The following is a 12,527-nucleotide window of genomic DNA, read 5'->3' as shown; positions in this document are numbered from 1 at the left end:
ACCACAACTTTGCAGCCGCTTTATTACATCTGTTATTAATGTCATGAGGGTGCTACTATTAACACCCCCACTCGAAAACATGTATGCGATTGGTTGTTTCCATTTTTTAATTATACCTTGGACCATAAAAACCAAAGCCCGATCAGCTATTTTCATAGCCTTTTTATGTCCCAGATCTTTAAATCCCATAAATACATCGAATTTCATATTGTAATTGGTGTGAACATCCAAAAACACCTCATCAAACATTAGAACACACATTCGTTCTTCATTGTTTTTTTTTGTATATTGTCCTAAATTATCAAAAATTACTTTATTTAATCCAGGTCGAATTTGAATTCTTTGGAGCAGGTTAGTAATTGTGCTGCGAGATGGTAGGGAGAAAAAAGTGCTTAAGAAGCGGTAGCTTCTACCGGATTGCTTGTATAAGGAGAGAGCAAACAGTTTATCCTGCACAGAATATCGTCGACCTCTTTTGTTGTATTTTGCCAAGTTTAATTGGCTTCTGCAGAAATTTAACAACACTGGGTTTAAATTATTATACCCACAAAGTGGGTTATTTAAAAACATCTGTTTTGCTTTACGAAACCGTTGTCTTAAAGTGAAGTTTCGTTTCCGCAGGACATAACTTTGTTTTTTCAATGTTCTCACAGTCTGCATTATATTTGCTTTATTACCACATTCTGTGTTAGATAATTGCCCTCTATAAGCTGCAAGCAAGAAGGAAATAGACGTAAAGATTTCAAAAACAAACATTTGTTTTATAATAAAATCGTTTTATTTTAATCATTTAATTCGATTGCGAACATAAATAGCAAACAAAATTGTTTTTAAATTGAAACATATAATTAATAAAATTTACAAAAAATAATTAGAAAAATTTACTTACTAATCTTTCGTCTTTTTATAAGCATGGGTTCAGCCACGTCCTTTTCTATCGACACTTCTATAATAAAATAAGTATAAGTAAATATAAATTTACAAATATATTTAATGAAAAATCAATTACCTGGATTATTTGCAGTTTGTGATGATGGACAAGGAAGTGAAATTAGCTTATCAAAATGACTGGCTGATGAAGCTAGATGAAAAAATCAAATAAAAAATAAAAGTTGTTAATTAAAGTAAAGTTAATTAAAAGTTGTTACATTAAAATGTTAATAATTTTACAAACTTTTTTTTTTTTTTGATAAAATAAACTGTAAACAAAACTAAACTCCAGAAGAAGTAAAGAATTGTTAAATTGTTCCATAAAGATTATAATAGGCAGACAGATGGAATCTTTCTACCTGCCTCTCAGAACCTTTTTAAAACTCTTTTTGAACAAGGATATGAACAAAGTGAAATCTACCTGCTTGGGTGAAAATCTTAAGCTTAAAACCTAAATTCTTTATTCATTACAAAAATATAAAATTACCTGGTTCAGAAACTCCTTTGTCCAATGTAGAAGATTCTGTTGGATCAATGTTTTCCTGTAGGGGTAATTCTAAAAATAACATAAATTTACAATTTATATTGCCATTACACTCAATATGTATGTTGTAATTAATTTAATTTGTATGTATGACATACCTAAAGGTTGTGGTAATCTTAACGATGGTATTGAATCTCTCGCAATGAATTGATTAGAAGTAATGTCGCTTTCCTGAAAGTGGACATGACAAACTCTCCGGTTAGAATACACCTTATCAGGATCCAATTCAAAAAGCATAGCATTGCCAGATACAATAATCCATTTCTTAAAACGCTCAGGCTGTTTATGTGGATTGGGGAAACGATGTCGGGAAGACTTTATATCCAAGCAACCATTAATTGCACATCCAACGTATTTCGACATTATTCTGCTATTTAACGCAAAACAAAACAAAACCTTATATATTTCAGCTTATTAATTTCATTATTCTATATTACCTTTCCACAGCAATAACGTAGTATTAAAAGGAAAATTAAAACTAGTAAAGTCAATAAAACACTAAACTAACCTATAGAAAACACTAAACTAACTTATACAGAACACTAAACTAACTTATCCAAACACTTAACTAAGATATATAAAACACTAAAGCGAGATAAAAGTCAGAAATAACAATGTTCCTAGTAGCCGAGATTATCACAACGAAAAACGAAACAGAAATGGACGATTGTTTTCACCTTTCAGTTTGACGTTACAAGCGCACAAACGCTTTGTTTCTGTAGATAATGCAGATTGCGTCTACAGCGCCATCTAGCGGTTTGTGAGGGTATTAAAATCCTGACTTCATTTTATTTTTAGTGACTTAACATACCGTGGTGGGTCGACGCTAGGCATTAGTAGGTTGTCGAGTAGAGGTACATTTTGTTGTCCGACGAATCAAGATTCGAATTGAGCACCGGTGATGCGCGAATTTTAGTTCGTCGGAGCCGTGGTGATCGTCTACTCGAGCAGTGTGTGCAAGAACGCCCTATCCACCGACAACCGAGCATTATGGTATGGGGCGCGATTACATATGGTGGACGTACACGTCTGCTGCGTGTATAACAGATCATGACGGGTCAACGATACGTAGATGAGGTGCTACGGTCTGTTGTGCTTCCCTACGTTCGGCGGCCCCCAGGTCTGCTATACATGCACGACAACGTACGACAGCACATCGGGCGTGTTGTACAGACCTCTGTGGAAGAGCACCGTATACGAATGCTTCCATGGCTAGCTCGGTTTCCGCATCTGAATCCGATCAAACATGTTTGGGAAATGACTGGTCGGAGACTTCTACGTTATCCGGCTTCCTCGGCTAACGTTGAGGAGCTATGGAGGCGAGTTGAGGAGGCATGGTTGGCCATCCCTCTCGCTGCAATACAGCGACTTATAGACTCCATGCCACGTCGTGTAGCGATGGTATGCGAAGCTCACGGGGGATACTCTCGCTATTGATGTTTCTTCTCCCAGCAGAGTGGTGCCGCTCTCCATGTGAGAGTAAGTTACACTACTTTAGTACTACTTCCATACCAAATTTTATTGCGTTAGACACACGCGTTCAGATTATACAGGGTGTACTCGTGAATTATTTCCAACAGTGTATATTATTATAAAATTATTTCATGCAATTTTTAATGGGAATGGTGGAACTGGGTTTTTTCCTGGAGAGTTTCTTCAAAGTTGGGATTCAAATCGGAAACACCAATTATAAGCAATGATTGCAAATGATCATCCGATAAATTTGCCCTATATTTAGATTTCAGATACTTCATCCTGGAAAAAGTTTGTTCGCACACATACATAGAAATAAATTTACCAGCCAATTGCTTTAAATTTGGAAACTCTTTTGCGTCTAAAAATTTGTAAAAATTGATCAAGTTTCCTTCCTTGTATTTGTTCTTGATTTGATCGCTAGCTTGAAGATCAATTATTTCCATTTGAAACTGACTTGAAACGTCGCCATCGTTGCAGTCATATGGATTTTGAAACGCTTTTGAAATTCTAGTTTTAAATCCGGGATTACTTTTACTGCAAATATGGTGGGAAATCTTTCGTCAGTTTCTGTACTAAATTTTTCACAGCACGTGAAATGGGAAAAATTACATTCATTCATATGACTTTCGAGCAATATCAGCTTAGCTCTAAATGCGTTGATTTGCTCAAATAAATCACAAATTAAGTTGTTTTTACCTTGGAGCTTTAAATTCAAGTTATTTACGTGTGTCACGACATCTGCAAAAATTGCCAACTTCCAGAGCCACTCTGCATCCGATAAAAGCGTTTCAGGGTGATTCTTTTCCGCAAGAAAAATTTTAATTTCCTTTCTCAGCTTGAAGAACTGCAATAACACTTTTCCACACCTAAGCCATCGAACTGCTGTATAATACGACACGTCAACAGACTCAGATTCAATTTCTTCGAGGAAAGATCGAAATTGGCGATGATTGAGTGCACGTGATCGAAGAAAGTTTACGACAGAAACAACTGGTTTCAAAACGCAGCTAATGTCGACATGTTTTACACATAGGGCTTGTTGGTGGATGATACAGTGCAGAAAAATTGGTACTGTTGCTCCTGCGCTTTCAAAAGCTTTTCTTATTAGCCCAACAACCCCAATATTCGCACCAGACATGTTTCTTCCTCCGTCAATTGTCACACCTTGGAGTCGATTCCAGTCCAAGTTATATTTGGTCAACGTCTGTTGTAGTTCCTTAAAAATATCTGCTCCAGTTGTAGTGCCATGCATGCTGTTAACCGATGCTAATTCTTGGGTGACATTAAGATCGTCGTCAACTCCACGAACAAATACTAAAAGTTGTGAGGTGTAACTAACGTCGGTCGATTCATCCATCGCGATAGAATAGTGAGTGAAACGCTGTGTTTTCCCAGAAATCTGGTGGAGTATATTATTGCCAATATCGTCAATTCGACGAGCAACAGTATTGCGGGAAAGACTTATCGTTTTGAAAAGTTTCACCTTTTCCGGACATAATACCCCAACAGCTTCCATCATACACTCTTTAACGATGTTTCCATCCATAAAGGGTTTCCCTTTTTTCGCCAACAAATAAGCAACTTTCATGCTAACTAAAGTCAATGATTCATTTTCCGAGTTTGCCTTCCTAAATAAATTTTGCTGAGAAGACAAACTACGACTCAATGTTTCAAATTTTTCAGTACGCTGCTTGTCCTTAAATTGTGAGTAAGCTGAAGCATGTTTTGTTTCATAATGTCGACGTAAATTGTATTCCTTCATTACAGCAACAGTGTCATTGCAAATTACACATATAGCTTTGCCATTCTTTGACTGCGATTGCACAAAGAAATATTTGAATCCCCATTCTTCTTTAAAAACGCGGCACTCGTCATCTACTTTTCTTCTTTTTGTTTCCATGTTCAACTTTAAAAAATAATATTAACATAATAATTAAATTATAATATATTAAATATAAATCTAAACATACCAATTTACAATATATCAAAGTAAAAAAATATATCAATGTAAAGAATGTAAATAAGCTCCGCGGCCGACGAATTTTTGGTTTGTCGTGGACAATCTCGTAGCTTTGCAGGCACTGCAGTTGAGTGCAGTCTGCCGCTCCGCGCCGCCTACGTACAGTCAGAGTACAAAATCATTCATGTTGTCGAGCTTCCGAGTCGCATCGCCGACTACCGAAAAAACTTGAATACCAGACTGTACTTTTTCGAGCGTGATACCGTGCTCATTCTAACCGAATGTGCTCTTCATCTGCGCGAGATCTAATACCGACGCGCCACGCTACATTTATATTTTACGAAATCTTTCAAAATCCTTGGCGGGCCGGATAAAATCGCCTGCCGGGCCGGGTTTGGCCCGCGGGCCGTAGTTTGGACACCTCTGATCTAATGGTTTATTAATTAATTTATTTTTCTTTTCTTCTTGAACAAAAGCACATGAATTGCAGTTAATTTTTTAATAATTTTCTTAATTACAAACCCTGATATGTAAACAGACACGTTCTCAACATATTTAGTTAATTCTAAAGAAGTATTTAAATAATCATGATCGATCATATTGGCTATTGGTACTACATCACTAACAATGTTCGAAATGTTGTCTATTGGATTGACATGTAATATGTGTAAACTATTTAATATAGAACAGTTGCCATATTCAGATCCAGACAGCTCATGATGAACGAGTACTCTTCTGTAGGCATTTTTAACTTGTTTTACTGTAGGATTGTTGTTACATCCTCCACGAGCACGAATTATACTAAATAATGTTTCTATATGGTCCTGCGATAATTTGTGTGTTAATAAAAATTGAATGTTACTAGCAAATAATATAATATAAATATAATCTGCCTACATTGAAAGGTGAAGTCAAGCCAATATTTTAGTTCTTCACTATCGAAACCAGATAAATTTTCGTGGACCCCCGCTTACGAATAGACCACCTAAGCCTTGACGTCATAGAGATGGGCTGAGCTTATACCGACTCCAAACATTTTCGTTGCTAACTGTATTGCTAACGGTTAATCACCATATGCAATTTTTCATTAGTGTTAAAATAAAATAAACTGTGATGTTTTACTTGTGTGTTTTTACACAAGTTATTAAACTATAAATTTGGGTTTCTTTAATTTTAAGAGACTCTTATTAAACTCATGGTTTCGGGCAAGTTCAGGTTCAAAAAGAAAATTAATCAGGTTCGACAAAAATTCATTTAATTAAACACAAAATCAAATTAACTCGTTTTATGAGTAACAAAAAAAAATTGTTTTCCTAAATTTACTTTAATAACAATGCTTATTTACGAGAGATAACTTTTAAATAAAATAGATAACTGCGGTTATCGACTGAAATATTGATATTAGAGAGAACCCGTTTATTATTTGAGAGAGAGAGAGTAGGATAAAACTCGTTAGAACCGTTCTTTGAAAATAACAAATGGCCGACGTCTTAAGTTGTCATCAAACTCGTTGAATAAAAATAGAGTTAAATAAATGAAGGTTATTCAAGAAAACTAATAAATCTTTACCCACAAGTAAGTATTGATCAAAATTATAGGAAACTCTTGTGAGTTGTTCTTTGAGTTTGATTCTTTGACTTTTCTTTTTGTAGGTTGTGTTAAATAAGAAAATAAAATTATCATCCGACTCACTGCGAAAAAGAAAGGATTGGAGTTCAATGTGGTATCTGGATTATGGATTGTCTCTTGTGTTCGGGGCACTAACTAATTTTCTGGATTGTCTACAGGATTCTTCTTACGGGAAATTGAACTGCTTGTTCTTCGGAAATAGGGTCTTGGATGATCTCGAAGAAGTATCAGTAGTTCTCGGAATAGGTTGTAGGATGATTCTCTTTTTATTATTTTTTAATATCGTAAGTTGATTTGACTTTAAAAAATTATCTTAAATTTTTGAGGTTATCTCTTGAGATTCAAAATTTCTTCTATCTGACGACGTGGATTCGACGCTGGTCAGACGACGACTCTTTCACCAGCCGGTGGACACGCAATCAGTGTTACCAATCCAAGCAACGAGAATTACCCAAACTCAGATGTAATATTACTCGACATTACCCGAATTTCAAAAAGACAATGGGTGGTATGAATAAAGGAGAGTAAAACCTTATACTCGCAAAATTTCGAGCATTTGCTACATATTTTATGAATAAAAATGTAAGTAAAAGCTTTTACTCAACACTTTCCTCTGAGCATGAGCATCTACTTACTTTTAAGCATATGCTCCGATTGATATGAATAAAACGGAGGTTTTGCTTCACATTTTGAGCATATGCTCGATAAAATGTGCATCTAGTTCAGTACTAGATGCACCCTTTCAGTGGTCGGTAATAATAGCAGAGTTTATTAATTTACGGGCAGAAAAACATTACAAAGTACGAAGAGGAGCTGATAACCGAGATTTTAAATCACTTTACCGGTTTGAGGAAGAAAATTTGCATTACATTGCAACACACTTTATGGGCGAGAACAACGAAAGAAGAGGAGGTGCTCTTTCGTCGGACCTTAAAATTAAGATATTTTTACGGTATATGGCCAATCCTGGTTTCCAAACTGGTGTTGCTGAAGAATTGGGAATTCATCAGTCGACAGTATCAAAAACAATTACGTTCGTGATTAACAAAATACTCGAAAAAGCTCCTTTATGGATCAAATTTCCGTCAACGTTGAACCAAGTAAACGAAGCACAGGAGAGGTGGCAGGAGACATTTCAATTTCCATGTGCGATAGGCGTAATTGATTGCACACACGTTCAAATATTGAAACCTATCCATCACGGTGATGAATACATCAACAGAAAGGGGTTGGCGACTTTAAATGTGCAAGCAACGTGCAACTCCAAAGAAATCTTTACTAGTGTTGATGCAAGTTGGCCGGGTTCTGTGCATGACGCTAGAATTTGGAGAAATTCTGAAACACGTTTGATTATGCAACAATTCCCTGGTGCAATATTATTAGGAGATGACGGTTATGGTTTGGAACCGTGGCTAATGACACCATTTCGGAACCCAAATAACGAATCTGAAAGAACTTACAACAGATTGTTTAAGAAAGAAAGGGTGATTATCGAAAGATGTTTCGGCCAACTTAAGCGAAGATTTCCAATTCTAAAATATATGTGCCGTGTTAAATTGGAAAGAGGCCCTTCCGTTATTGTTTGTTGCATTGTACTACACAACATCGCCAAATATTTAGGAGATGCAGATTTTCCAGATGATGATGATGAAGAAAATCTCAATAACGGCGAAGAATATAAATTAGAAGAAGATCGTCTTCTTCAGCGTGCAAGAGAGCGAAGACTTGAAATAGCTGATGTTATCTTTACACAGAATTTGAGGTAGAAGTTTGTGTATTATAAGAGTTTGAAATAATTAAAATAAAAAACATATATATTGATATTTTTATTAAATACTTATGCTTTACAAATTTAAATATACAAAAAAATATTTTTATGCGCCGTACAACAATAACAAAAATAAAATGCTTCTGGTACAAATTATAACCCTTAAGAATGTAACGTTTTATTTATGTTAAATAAAGAGAAAATTCTTAGTATGAAATGTTTTTTTTAATTCCTACAATAACTCAGAAAAAAAACGTGTTATATGAAATAAAGATAAAATTCTTGTATGGCAAGTCTTTTTCCTACAATAGCCCTTAAGAAAAATCATTTTATAAAAATAACAAATATCCCTTAACAAAAAACATGTTTTGTAAATGTAATCTTTGCATGGAATCATATCATATTGTTAGTACCAAAGTATCTATCTAAACCAAATTTATTATTTCTTTAAAGCACTGCGTACCTAGGTACATCATTATCGTTTTCGTTTCCATCAGGCTCATAATAAGAGCGACCGGTATTGGATTTTTGCATCATTTCTCGATAATACTGCCTTTGAACACGAGCGGTCTCCAATTGTTCGATAAGTACCAATCGTTGCAATTCCTGAGTAGTGAGTTTGGAAGTTTCTTCTGTTTCATATGTTTCTAAATTCTTCTTCGTTTGATGTTTTGTAGGTCGAGGTGGCACAAGGGAAGCTATTTGGGGCCTAAATCCATCCGTCTGCTCAGACTCAAGCAATATAGAAGATGATAAATCTTCGTTGTTTTTGTTTATTTTGGTGGTAGGAGGTCCAATACTTTTTGCTCCTATAATAAAAACGGAACATATTTAGCCATTAGTTTAAAATTATGAATGAAAATAACTACCTATTTCATATTTCGTACAAATTTTTAGTGTTTCAAAGAGCCATTTTTTATACATCTAGTTAGGTAAGTTATGTAAAGAATTAACTTTAACAAAGTTTTATGAATATATACGCGATACATATATTTGTATAATATAAACAGGTTAAATAAAATACATACTTACCAGGAATTTTGCTTATAGTCGGATTATCCTCTCCATCCATTAATTCGTGCAAAATTTTTTCCCACTGGCATAAAACGATTTTTTTATTCCCGGTTTTGTTTTTGTCCACTTTGCTTTTTAGCCTCGTTTTCATATTGTTTACTTTTTTCATCAATTGAGAAGAGGTTAATGGTTTTCCCAATTGACGTTCTAGCTCAAGAACTGATTGCCTCAAGGCTTCATCTTTCAATGTTTTTTTCTGCGGAATTTGTGTTTTCCATAGAATTTCCGGCCTTTTTTGCAACTGCAATGCTACTAGCAAATTGTTGCTTGATACATCGTCACCATTTTCTTCTGCCGACATTGTTGTCTTACAAATTACTGGTTTATACAAAGCATTAAACTTCTAAGGGTATAATTCAGTATGTTAGGTTAGGTAAATAAACACAAACATCAAATACTAAGAGCGTAAGTATAACAACTGCGGCACCGATTTATACAAGTCACGACGAGTTAGACGAGCAAATCCTTATTTGATCTAAGCAGATGCTCGTAAGTAAAAGCAAATCATTATTCATACAAATCGGAGCAAATGCTTATACTCGGACCTTTTACTTTCAGCATAAGCTTATAGCTGTTGCTTATACTTAAGAGCATTTGCTCGCTTTTTATTCATACCACCAAATAAAACAATATGAAAAAAATCAAAATAATTTTTTTTTGAGTTGTCACATTCTTTAAACACAACATAAAAAAAAACAATTTTTAAACTATAAAAACACAAAAAAAATGAATAATAAACAGCAATAACAATAAACAGCAATACAACTAATAAAAATGTTTGTTATAAAATATGAACACAAAAATAAAACATATTCTTAAAAATAAAAACACAAAAAAAAACATATTCTCAAAAATAAATAAGAAAAAACAACATAGGTACTAAAAATAAAAACAGCAAACACAATAACAATAGCTATAAATAAAAATAAATAAATCTAACACTCTTAAAATACTCTGTATATATTTTATTCTTTTGATGACTTTTGATGCCAGATGGGGGCATTGAGCATTTCTTTTGATGGTTTAAATTGTATAATACCTCCACTATTTTCAATCCCATCTTTTGTGGCAAAAATTGCTTTTAATGTGTTTGTATTTAACAAATTGCGTTTGTCTGTTTTAACATTAAATAAATCACTAAATACTCGCTCTACTGAAGCATTTGAAAATGGTAAAATCAGTAGGAGTGAGATTACTTTTTTTATGTTTGGAAATCTTTCCATGCCAACAGAATTTTTTGAATTAAAAATGTCTCTCCAAAATGTTACTTCATCGTTCATATTAATTGTTGCAGAATTTAATAATGCAAGATCCTTCCATTCATTGTCAAGTGTTTGTTCGCTTGTTATGACATTTTTCAATACTGGAAATCTGTCTGTTATTTGTTTTAGTGTTTTAATTTCGTATGCTTCAACAACTGTAGGGTCAATAACATTTAATATGGTATAAATAGGATTTTCAAAATTAAAACGTTGTTTTATTTGACCTACCAATTCTACATAAAAATTGGAAATAGTATCATACAAATTTTTAATATCTTCTTCATTTGCATGTCTCTTCAATAACGTCAAACTTTGGGTTGCTTGTACTCCTAAATAAATATGATCAGCCTGTACAAAGCAGGACTGATCCTTATGATTGAAAGTCAAAATATCAACTTCTTTAATGCACGTTACCCTAATGTAATTACTGCACAATATTTTCAGTAATTTTGTTGTTTCTCCCTTAACTTTGTATAGTAACGGTTTTTCGGATTGAAACAATAGATTGAATTCTGTTAAAAGACCAAGCACATAAGCCATAAATTCTAAATAAACCCTTGTAAAATGGTTTTCCATTGTGCTTAGCATTTGCTCGGTGGTAATAGACGGGTCTTCAAAAGCCAACACTTGAAGATATCCTTTTAAGGGTTCATATTGTTCTAGCACTCTGTCAACACATTGCTTTAGTGAGAGCCAACGCGTTGCTGCTGGACTTAATATTTTATGAATTTTAATTCGAAAAAATTCTTGAAACTCTTTAATTTTTTTTTGCCTTGAAGAACTTCTAGAAAAATGGCTTCCTAGGTTTCGCAATAAGTCTTCAACAGACCGTGGCAATAACAAACAAGCCTTTGAAGCTGCCAAGTGAATCATATGGCATGAGCATTTAACGCACACAATATTTGGAATCGCTAATTTTAATAAAGTAAAGACTGAACTATGAACACCTGTCATTACATTTGGAGTATCGGAAGAAAAGCCAACTAAGTTTGAAAATGGAATCCCTTTTGATTCAATGGCATTTCTAAGTGTTGCAAAGAGTTCCTTTGCTGTACTGCCTTCTGCATCAATGATGTCAAAAATTTTTGTTATCACAGAACTAGTTTCAGACTCAAAATATATCACAGTGAATGCAACTTTTTTGTTTACAGAAATGTCTGTAGTTTCATCCATGACTAGAGAAAAAAATGAACCAGGCTTTTTAAAACCTCATAAACATTGTTCAAAAATATTTTTCCTAAACTTTCGTTCATAATTGCAGTAGCCTTAGTTCTTTTAACAGACAGTCTCGTTGCAGTTTGAGAATCAGGAAATATATTTGATAATAAAGGAGATAGAGTATCCAATAAAATGAAAGGTAAATTGTTGGTGGCTAACAGGGCGCATAGTTTAATTTCTGCATTTCTAATATTTTCATCGAGCGGAGTAGTTTTGTAAAGATCGGATATTTTAGTATTGGTGCAAATTTGTTTCAAATTATTTAAATGTTTCTCACTCGCAGCGTGCCTATTTATTACGCTTTTGTGGGCAGTTATATCTGTTTTACATAATTTACAAAAAGCATATTCGTTTCCCTTTTTTACTTTTGTCGTACTTCTTGCTAACCAATTTTCAAATTTGGGTTCCGTAAGCCATGAGTTTGAAAATTTTGATACTTTTTGTCTAGTCTTTTTTTCTTCTTCATCTGAATCTTCAGATACATGTTCAATACGGCGTCGTTTTGCCTAAAAAAACAAATAAGTATAACAAAGTTTCAATTTAATTGCATCATTTTTCTAAATGAAATTCAAATAATAATAAGAGTTAAACATAAAATCATCTGTAGTACCCAATTATCCATTAAAACGATGAATTAAAACAAGAGAAAACAACCATATAAATATC

At 33.9% G+C, this 12,527-nt stretch overlaps 2 protein-coding genes across 2 annotated transcripts; both read right to left on the bottom strand.

The window, feature by feature from the left end:
* Positions 1–3,383: 3,383 nt before the first annotated feature.
* LOC139431823 (general transcription factor II-I repeat domain-containing protein 2-like) lies at positions 3,384–4,850 on the bottom strand. The gene has a single exon (XM_071200018.1). The coding sequence runs from the start codon at positions 4,848–4,850 to the stop codon at positions 3,384–3,386; it is 1,467 nt and encodes a 488-aa protein (XP_071056119.1).
* Positions 4,851–8,754: 3,904 nt separating this feature from the next.
* Positions 8,755–9,682, bottom strand: LOC139431817 (uncharacterized). Its single transcript, XM_071200006.1, has 2 exons — positions 9,340–9,682; positions 8,755–9,116 (listed from the first exon to the last, which is right to left on the bottom strand). The coding sequence occupies exons 1-2, from the start codon at positions 9,680–9,682 to the stop codon at positions 8,755–8,757; spliced, it is 705 nt and encodes a 234-aa protein (XP_071056107.1).
* Between the last annotated feature and the right edge of the window lie 2,845 nt (positions 9,683–12,527).

This window comes from Onthophagus taurus, chromosome 11 (assembly GCF_036711975.1).
Source record: "Onthophagus taurus isolate NC chromosome 11, IU_Otau_3.0, whole genome shotgun sequence".
Lineage (NCBI taxonomy): Eukaryota > Metazoa > Arthropoda > Insecta > Coleoptera > Scarabaeidae > Onthophagus > Onthophagus taurus.
The sequence above is the reverse complement of the archived record's forward strand: the minus strand, read 5'-3'. Positions and strand labels throughout refer to the sequence as shown.